The sequence below is a fragment of the Mirounga angustirostris genome, unplaced genomic scaffold, assembly GCF_029215605.1.
Source record: "Mirounga angustirostris isolate CCGP_5_RB_7025 unplaced genomic scaffold, mMirAng1.0.hap1 SCAF_15, whole genome shotgun sequence".
In the NCBI taxonomy this organism is placed as follows: domain Eukaryota; kingdom Metazoa; phylum Chordata; class Mammalia; order Carnivora; family Phocidae; genus Mirounga; species Mirounga angustirostris.
Window position 1 is genome coordinate 90,530,263 of NW_026991723.1, and position 8,077 is coordinate 90,538,339.

An 8,077-nucleotide genomic window follows, 5' to 3' on the forward strand; every position below is an offset into this window, starting at 1 on the left:
ACTAGCACAGGCAGAATGGCAGGCAGACGACAACAGGTGTGTAAGATTTATTCATACCAATAGTACCTGATCCTATATAAAAACAAAGCTTGGAAATCCGTGACTCCTGATTTATTGTGGTCCTTCCGCTCATTAGTTAATCTCACACACCAGGACTCCGACGTAGGAATTTCTTAAACCACAGGTAGGATGTAGCTGCACAGAGTCCATACCTTGGGTTGAAGAGAACAGTCAGTGTTTGGAAGGGGAAGACTTGGGAGCAGCTAGAGACTGGGACTTACCAGGTAATGATGTACTGCATGTGCTCATTCCTCAGAGTGACTCGGGTTTGCCCTCCAATGGGTCCCCCGGGGACTGTGCTCTCTGCAGAGACAGTGGGCTCAGTGTCCACAATCACTGTGTGTCTCCCTACAGCACTTTGGCCAGCTGTTTCCTTGGGGCCTTCCAGAGCTCTTGCATGGCCAAAATTCAGTGAGGCCTTTTTTTTTTTTAACCTGTAATCAGCCCCATGTTGCCTCCTTCCCTTAGTACTTGGCAGACATCCACACTCCTCCCACACATGCTAAAATAGAAGCAGTAGCAAGTACTAAAAACGTCAGGGCTGAGAGGAAGGTAGAACCAGGTGTTTGCAAAAGCTACGTGCTCTTCTGGGGTGGGCTGGTCACAACGTACGGAAGTCCGCATCAATGAAGATGGGATCTGCGCCCGTGAGCCTGGCCATGGCCTCCAGGTCCCGGTAATGCCAGTGGTTCCTTTCGGGATTGTTCTCTGGGACAAAGGGCTTCCTAGTTTCTGTCAGCCTCACCATCCCAACTAGGTCTACTTCTCCCTTGATCTAGAAAGGAAAACGAGATTGCTCTTCAGGGCCTGGTTTCTAGAGAGCCCTGCTCACAAGGGAGGGTTCACACCCCTTACCTGGCCTTTCTGCCGTGTATCAGGATTCACCTTCTTCCTGGGGACAAACCCTCTATTTACCAGGATGGTGATTCTGGAGTAAAAGGAGGATGCTCTTTCAGGTGCGGAAGGGAGTAACAGAAGTATGCTCTTTGAGGTGGGGAAGGGTTTTGGAATAAAGATTATCACTGGTTGTCCGTGGGAAGGGTTTAAAACCGGGAGGCAGCTGCAGGTGTGCCACGGGGAAGGTCCTCCTTTCTCCTGGCCGGGTCTTGATTGGCAGGGCCATCAACTCTGAGGACAGACCTCCAGGGTCCCTGGTAACAGCCCCCATCTCTGCTTCCCTCTGTGTGCCTCACCCACGGCCAGAGTTCAGCTACCCAGTTAACTTTCCCAGTTAACTGCAGCAGCTGCCTTGTGTACCTGCCTCCAGTATCCTCTTGGGGTGGCGGGGAGACCCTCCCAGACCTAGAGCTGGGAAGTTGCTCTAGCTGATTTTGCAATGCCCCCTTGCTGGACAGGTCATTTCCTCTCCCCGTATTGCCCTTCCCATCTCCCGACTCCAGGCGTGGCCCAAGTAGTCCCCTCGGAATCCTTCCCTAACCCCACCCCACCCCCTCCAGGCAGAGCTGGGGGTGCCTTTCCTTTCTCTCGACTTCCTCTCACTAGCCCCTCCTCATGCCGCACCACAACCATTTAATGTGTTGGCCACGAGACAACTCCAGAGGGTTGATTTCATTCACCTCTCCGGAAAGCTCCACGCACAGGAATCATTCAGTAAGAAGTGAAATGAACGGCTTAACAATATCAGAAGTACAAATTCCAAGGAATTGAACCTTTCTGGGTATCTTGGATTTGCCCAAGGTTGGTGCTTCGCTGCATGTTCTACTCACCCCAGGTCAGTGCAGTGGAAGGGGGTGATGACGTAGGCACCACTCTCGGGTGAGGAAGAGAGACGGCCAGCCTCCTGGGCCTCCCGGGCAGGGTCCACCATGGTCCGAGGGATCATATACAGCTCCTTGGAGTGGTCAAAGTGCCCTCTGACCTTCACTGGCCTGTACTCCAGACTTTTCAGTTCCATTGGGCTATATGGGAGTGGGGACAAGTGAGGCTGCGGGCAAGCAAGGTTTGGCAGGAACTTCAAACCCTTCCGGGGCTGCACATCACAAATATGGCACACATGTTTGCTCCCCTGAACGGAAAGCTTTGTTGACCCTATCTATCCCTCGAAGTGCCTCAAAATGAGTAGAGGCTGTAGAATCACTTAGGGCACTTTTTCAAGATAATGCTCTCATGTCAAGACATGACATGAAGGTGCACTCTGCCCTCATGCACCAGGTAAGAATTACTGCTATAGGGGCCCATAAGCACTGGGGGGGACCCCTCAGGTACAACACATCTGAAAGAAAAGTAAAACTCAGCATCAGTGATACTCTTCTAAGCATGTCAGGCAGCTTCCCAAGGGTGATCAGGAAGCCAATAGGACAACTGATTTTGAAGGCTCCCATCTGAGGGTCAGGACTACAAGCAGAAGCCAGGCCCTGCTGCTGACCTCAAGTGAGACCAGTCCCAGGTGGGCAGCCACACACTCACTCAACTGGCAGGGGGATGGGCTCAGCCGCAACTCTAGACTCCAGCTCTGCTATCAGCTTCAGCTTCCACTTTCGACGCTGGACCTATGGAAACAGTGCGAACTCGAGAGGATGGCAACAAGGTCAAAAGCTCAGAGCCACCAGAGCTAGAAGCCTGTCTTTACCTGCCACGTCCCCAGGCCAAAGGCAGTCACAGGAATGAGAAGCAGGAACCACTGGAAGGAGTCGTCCTGCACTTTTGTGGCAGGTGCCTCGGCTGCAGAACTGCCACACCTGCTTGGCCTCCAGGCCAAACCTAGGAGGTTTTACAACACAGGCATGGGGTCAGAAGCCCTGGACAATTAGAAGTGGAGCAGTCAACTCCTCAAGGAGACGCCACCTTTACTGCCGGAGACTGAACAGACCACAGCCTGTGTCCGGCCCAGCTCCTAAACCAGGGCCGGCTCGTGGCACACTCAGTGGATGTTTACTGACTGAATAAACAAGACCTAGGGCTTAGTCCCGGCTCTGCCACCAACCGCCCACCCGGGGTAACCACCTCATGCCTTTTACACAAGCACACTCTGCGATGTATTCCACACCCGCGCAGAGACAGAACCGGGATAAACTCGGGATATTGGCTCAAAGAGCTCTTCCAACAGCTTGTTTCCCACTCTCATTGATTTGAAGATGGAACAGAATACACAAAAATACGCTTTAGCTGTGGGAGTGTGAGTCTCATGAAATCAGAGCATCCCGGGCCTTGCGGACGGCGAAAAAGCAGGCCCGGAGCGGGCTCACAAAGCACCCCTCCTTCTCGCACAGCGCTCCCCTCCGCCGTACGCGCACGCGCCCCCTGCAAGCCGTGGGTCCCAGACACCCGGCTTTCAATCTTGGGCTGGCCCCCCCTCAGCCCGGGCAGGTGCCGGGAACTGAGCACTTCGGTGCCAAGCGGGGGGCGGGAGCGCGGGCCGCTCTTCCCGGGCGCCCAGGGCACACGCGAGCGAGTCCTCACCTGGCCTTAGGGGGACCGCAAGGACGCCCCTCCTGACCGCGCGCGGCGGGCCCTGCGGAGACGGGGGCAGCGGCTGAGCTCGGCCAAGCCGGGGCCCCCCAGCCCACCCGACATGTCCCCGCGCCGCGCTCACCGCCGCCGGCCCCGCGGCCCGCAGCCCCAGCCACCGCACGACCGCCGCCATACCCCGCCGGCACTGCTTCCGGGCCCGGAGGCATCTGCTTCCGGGGCGCCGCCGAGCCCCGCCCCCGCCCGGCCCACGCGGCGCGAGCGGCGCGGGCTTCCGGCTCCGCGAGCGGCCGGGCCATGGCCGAGCTGCCGGCCGACGTGTGCGCTTTCCTGCGCGAGCACCCGAGTCTGCGGCTGGAGCCCGGCGCCCGCAAGGTCCGCGGGGCCGGCGGGGGAGGCGCGGGCGGCGCTCGGTGGCCCCCGGGCCCCCCTGACCCCCTCGCCCGCCCTCCGGCCCGCAGGTGACATGCGTCCTCACCGGCCACGAGCTGCCCTGCCGGCTGCCCGAGCTCCAGCTCTACACCCGCGGCAAGAAATACCGGCGGCTGGTCCGCGCCGCCCCGGCCTTCGACTACGCGGAGTTCGAGCCGCATATCGTGCCCAGCACCAAGAACCCGTACGTGCGCGGGGGCCACTGCAGGCAGGGTCCCGAGTGGGGACGGGTCCGAGCCCACCCGTTCCCGCTGGGTGCGCGCTCCTCGAGGCCCCGGAGCCCAGCTTCGTGCGGGATAGGCTCCTCCCTGGTGCCCGTTTGGTGTTTGTAAGGCTAAGGTTGGTCGCCCGGGCTCGTCTGCTTCAGAGGGGAGCTGGAGGGCTTGCGCTTTGTCACCTAAGGTTCTGAATGGGGTCAGTTTCACGTACTTGAAGAGAGCTTTGGTGTAGCTGAACGTGTGTGGTCGACAGCGGCTGAAGGGCAGAGGGCGAGGGTGGGTGCTCCCGTTCATCCAGCGCCTTGCCGGGCCTCGTTTCCCGCGTGCATTCGCTGGTGCGGGAGCCCTGGGCTGAGGCTGGCCAGGCCTGCGTCCCAGGCAAACGTCGAGAGCTCACAGCCCGCCTGGATCAGTGTTTCTCCACCCCAGGTGCAGTGTGGAATTGCTTCTGGAGCTTTTAAGACTTGCTGCCCAGGCCACCTCGTCCACCTCTGCTGTCAGATGCAGCCGCGGCGGAGGGCCCCCGATGTCGATCCCCGGGAATGTCCCTGCTGACTGAGGTTTCCCTGTCCCCTAGACACCAGCTGTTCTGCAGACTCACCCTGCGGCACATCAACAAGTCCCCAGGGCACGTGCTGAGGCACACCCAGGGCCGGCGGTACCAGAGAGCTCTGTGTGAATGTAAGTAGCCACGGGCGGACACGGCCTGCCTCACTTCACAGGTATTTGGGGGCCTGCCTGCGCCTTCTCCAGGATGAGTGCCCCTCAAAGGCACAAGTGGTGTCTCAGTCACCCTTGGGCAGCAGCTGGTGGTGCAGTGGGCTCCGAGGTCACCACAGGCTAGGGAGAGGGCCGCAAGGAGGCCCCGGGGAGGCCGAATTTCTGGGCTGAGACTTTAGTTACGTGGGGAGTAGAGGCAAGGATTCAGGCAAGGTCAGAGGCAGAGGAACACTTGGCTGCAGGAGCTCCTGAAGGACGGCCACTGTACCACCGTGCAAGGTGGGGTCAGCAGGGTAGGTGGGGGCAAGAACACAGAGGGCCTTGGAGGTCAGGACCACGTGAAGTGGGGAGGCATTGAGAGGACTGAAGCAGGGCCTGGCACGTCACTGTGTGTGTCAGGATCACTGTGGCTCGGGGGAGGGGGGGGCGGGAAGGAGTGGAAGAGGGGACGCTCAGTGGCTGTGCAGTCAGGTGAGGTGACCGTGGCTGGGGTGACCAGGTGTTGGCAGGGAAGATGTGCACAGGGTAGGATCAGTAGGTGAGGGAGTGAGGGAGGGGAAGAAGTCAGCTGGGACCCCCGAATTCCTGGTTTAGGAGAGTGGCATCTGGATGACAGGCTTCGTGGGAAAATGAAATGTTCCTGCCAGCGTGTGTCAGGGAGGGTGGCCACTGACAACAGGGGCCAGCACTCAGATGATGCACGCCACTGACACAGAGGTGGCATTTGCGTCCACGGAGCCAGGGAAGAAGGGACAGGGTCAGGCCTGAGCATGGAAGGAGCCCCAGGAGGGAGGGAGCAGCCAGGTGGAGTGGTGTCGGGGGTAGAGGTTTCGAGAGTGGTAGACTCTTCTCAAATGTTCCTGAAGGGAAGGTGAGGGGAGGACCAGATGAGGCAGTCAGGGGGGCTGAGGGAGGGAAACACAGGCAGGATGAGGAAGAGGACTCTGAAGGCTGTTTCCCCAAGAAGAAATGAGGCCGTCTTCACTTAAGGGCAATAGTGAGGGTTGAGAATAGGGATCCCACACAGGTGCAGAGCCTGAGGGCTGCTTGGTGTGGGCGGCAAAGGGAGAACTGGGTTACTCCATGAGCAAAAGAGTCATCTTAACGCTGGTGTGTGTGGCTCACAGGACCAGTGACCAGGAGGAGCCAGAGCCTGGCAGCCAGGGAGCCTGGCTGGGGATGCGGAGAGGGGACACCGGGTGCAGGGTCCAGTGGCCAGGAGGCCATGTGCGACCACGGAGTGGGTGGCAGAGATGACGCAGAGGATAGGACCTTGGAGGTGGGCAGAAGCAGGCAATGACATCAGAGACCAGGGCCCAGTCCCCCTTCTCCCTCCTCCTGAGGGGGCTGCACTGGACAGGAGAGCCATGCCCACACAGGGCAGGTTTCAAAAGCAGGCCTTTCGGTGCCACCCTGCTCGTCGGGGCTCAGTCTGCATCTGCCACGCTAAGCGCCTGGCCTCTCCAAGTCCTCTGTACACGGGAGTATGGCTCCAGCGTGGAGGCCTCATCTCGGTGCCTCTGCTCTGGGCCAAGGGCCCGACTCCCACTGAGCCCCGCCATCCAGTGTGGGGGCCCAGCCGGCATGCCTGAGGCTTCCTGGAGCCAGGCTAGGGCTGGGGGTTCAGTGCTCGAGGCCCAGCACACCCCTGCATCTTCGGGCTGACCTTCGGCACCCCTGCTGGCCTCCTTCCTCTCCTGGTAGGAACTGGTCCAGTTTTTACCCAGCAGAGTAGGGTACAGGGCCCTGGTGGAGCTTGGCTCTGCACCGGGGGACTGCGGGGCAGACCCAGAACCAGGCAGTGTGCTGGCCTGTCCCCCAGATGAGAAGTGTCAGAAGCAGGGCGTGGATTACGTGCCTGCCTGCCTCCTGCACAAGAGGAGGAGGAGAGAGGACCAGATGGACGGCGCCCGGCCGCCTCACCCGAGCGAGGCCTTCTGGGAACCCGCATCTAGCGAGGACGATGGCACAGCCGCGAGTGACAGTGACGACAGTATGACAGACCTGTACCCACGTAAGCGGGAGTGCCCCCTCACCCCCCTTACCACGGGTGTAGGTCCTGGCTGCCTGCTAGGACCCTCTAGACCCATCCCTCTGTCCCTCCCACCGCGGGTCCTCAGGTCCTGGGCCCTGGCTGGCCGCTCCCCGCTCAGCCCTGAGCAGACCACGAGCCTAACCTGAACCGGCCCATCCCTCCATTCCTTCCAGCCGAGCTGTTTACCAGAAAGGACCTGGGAGGGACTGAGCCTGGGGACAGCACCGATGACTTTTTGACAGAAGAGGAGGGCAAGAAGCCAAGGCGTGCTGCAGAGAAGGGCCCTGGGGCCAGAGAGGAGACTGAAGTGGCCCGGGCGCTGGTCCGCAAGCGCGGGAAGGTGAGGGGCAGCTTCCTCTGGTGGTAGTTTGCCGTCTCCTTTACAAAACGTTAAAAAGAACCTTGTTTTTGCAAATGAAATACCAAGCTAACAGTTAAGTAAATAGGAGCCAAGGCCGCTCTGCCCTGATGAGGGTGGGATCCTTTCCGGTTTGAGGCTCCACGGACAGGTTCTGAGGGCTGCCGAGTGCAGCAGGGAGCCCGTGGGGGACTTGTTTCCAGACACGGCCCGTTGCCATGAGGCAGTGACCAAGGTTCCGTCGTCCTGGGTAGCTGAGCAGGGCCGGGGCTCAAGGAGGTCCAGGCCTCTTGTGAGGCTGGGGACATGGGGAGCCGGCCTATCTCCGCGGGTGGGCGGGGTACCCCTTCCTCTCAGGCGGGGAAGCCTCACGAGCTGGAACCCTCTGTTCATGTTCCAGAAGCAGGTGAGCTCATCGAAGAAGTTCAAAAGTCATCATCGTAAAGCTAAGAGCTTCAGCTCTTTTAAACAGTCCGGTTAATAAACGGCCGCGGAGAGAGCACGTGTTGAAAGCTTTTCGAGAATCCTTCACACGCTTGACCCCTGTGGTGCTTTTCAAGCCGCCTGCGGTGCATCCTCTTGGCTGCTGGGGTGTCCCAGGGCCTTCTCCCTCCCACTCCGCGTTTGCTGCCCCCAAGGGTGGGGCTGGGGGTTGGTCCCCATCCCCAGGAAGCAGCAGGGACCCCAAGGGAAGAGTTCTGGCTGGATGTGGCTTGTAAGTGCTCCTCAGTGAAGCCTAGAGGGTTTGTCGGGCTTGCTCGGCGTCCAAGGAGAGGCCTGGCCAGGCCCCACCCCAGCTGGACAACACCAGAGGATCACACTACA

The 8,077-nt window shown here is 59.9% G+C and overlaps 2 protein-coding genes across 5 annotated transcripts; one reads left to right on the top strand and one right to left on the bottom strand.

Annotated features, from left to right (window-relative positions):
- Window positions 1-32: 32 nt before the first annotated feature.
- LOC123850120 (surfeit locus protein 1) lies at window positions 33-3,684 on the bottom strand. Of its 4 annotated transcripts, XM_045883454.3 has the most exons (9): window positions 3,614-3,681; window positions 3,481-3,532; window positions 2,651-2,781; window positions 2,488-2,570; window positions 1,788-1,979; window positions 916-988; window positions 673-835; window positions 282-363; window positions 33-212 (listed from the first exon to the last, which is right to left on the bottom strand). In XM_045883454.3, exons 1-9 carry the CDS (start codon window positions 3,662-3,664, stop codon window positions 143-145), a joined length of 897 nt encoding a protein of 298 aa, XP_045739410.1. In that variant the 5' UTR covers window positions 3,665-3,681; the 3' UTR covers window positions 33-142. The 4 variants fall into 4 exon arrangements, with proteins under 4 accessions (XP_045739410.1, XP_054365454.1, XP_054365455.1 ...); XM_054509479.2 differs by having other exon boundaries at window positions 3,481-3,684; XM_054509480.2 differs by having other exon boundaries at window positions 33-195; window positions 3,481-3,683.
- A 35-nt stretch (window positions 3,685-3,719) lies between these two features.
- On the top strand, window positions 3,720-7,764 carry SURF2 (surfeit 2). Its single transcript, XM_045883458.3, has 6 exons — window positions 3,720-3,864; window positions 3,951-4,105; window positions 4,717-4,820; window positions 6,682-6,873; window positions 7,068-7,234; window positions 7,653-7,764. Exons 1-6 carry the CDS (start codon window positions 3,787-3,789, stop codon window positions 7,731-7,733), a joined length of 777 nt encoding a protein of 258 aa, XP_045739414.1. The 5' UTR covers window positions 3,720-3,786; the 3' UTR covers window positions 7,734-7,764.
- Window positions 7,765-8,077: the final 313 nt, after the last annotated feature.

Bases quoted from the DNA above. Each gene is read 5' to 3' on its own strand.
- SURF2 (XM_045883458.3), top strand. From the start codon at position 3,787: ATGGCCGAGCTGCCGGCCGACGTGTGCGCTTTCCTGCGCGAGCACCCG. The intron at 4,106-4,716 runs GTACGTGCGCGG...CCTGTCCCCTAG, and splicing joins GTGCCCAGCACCAAGAACCC to ACACCAGCTGTTCTGCAGAC. The intron at 6,874-7,067 runs GTAAGCGGGAGT...CATTCCTTCCAG, and splicing joins TATGACAGACCTGTACCCAC to CCGAGCTGTTTACCAGAAAG.
- LOC123850120 (XM_054509479.2), bottom strand. From the start codon at position 3,664: ATGGCGGCGGTCGTGCGGTGGCTGGGGCTGCGGGCCGCGGGGCCGGCG. The intron at 2,571-2,650 runs GTAAAGACAGGC...CTGTTTCCATAG, and splicing joins TTGGCCTGGGGACGTGGCAG to GTCCAGCGTCGAAAGTGGAA. The intron at 836-915 runs GTAAGGGGTGTG...TTTCCTTTCTAG, and splicing joins ATACACGGCAGAAAGGCCAG to ATCAAGGGAGAAGTAGACCT.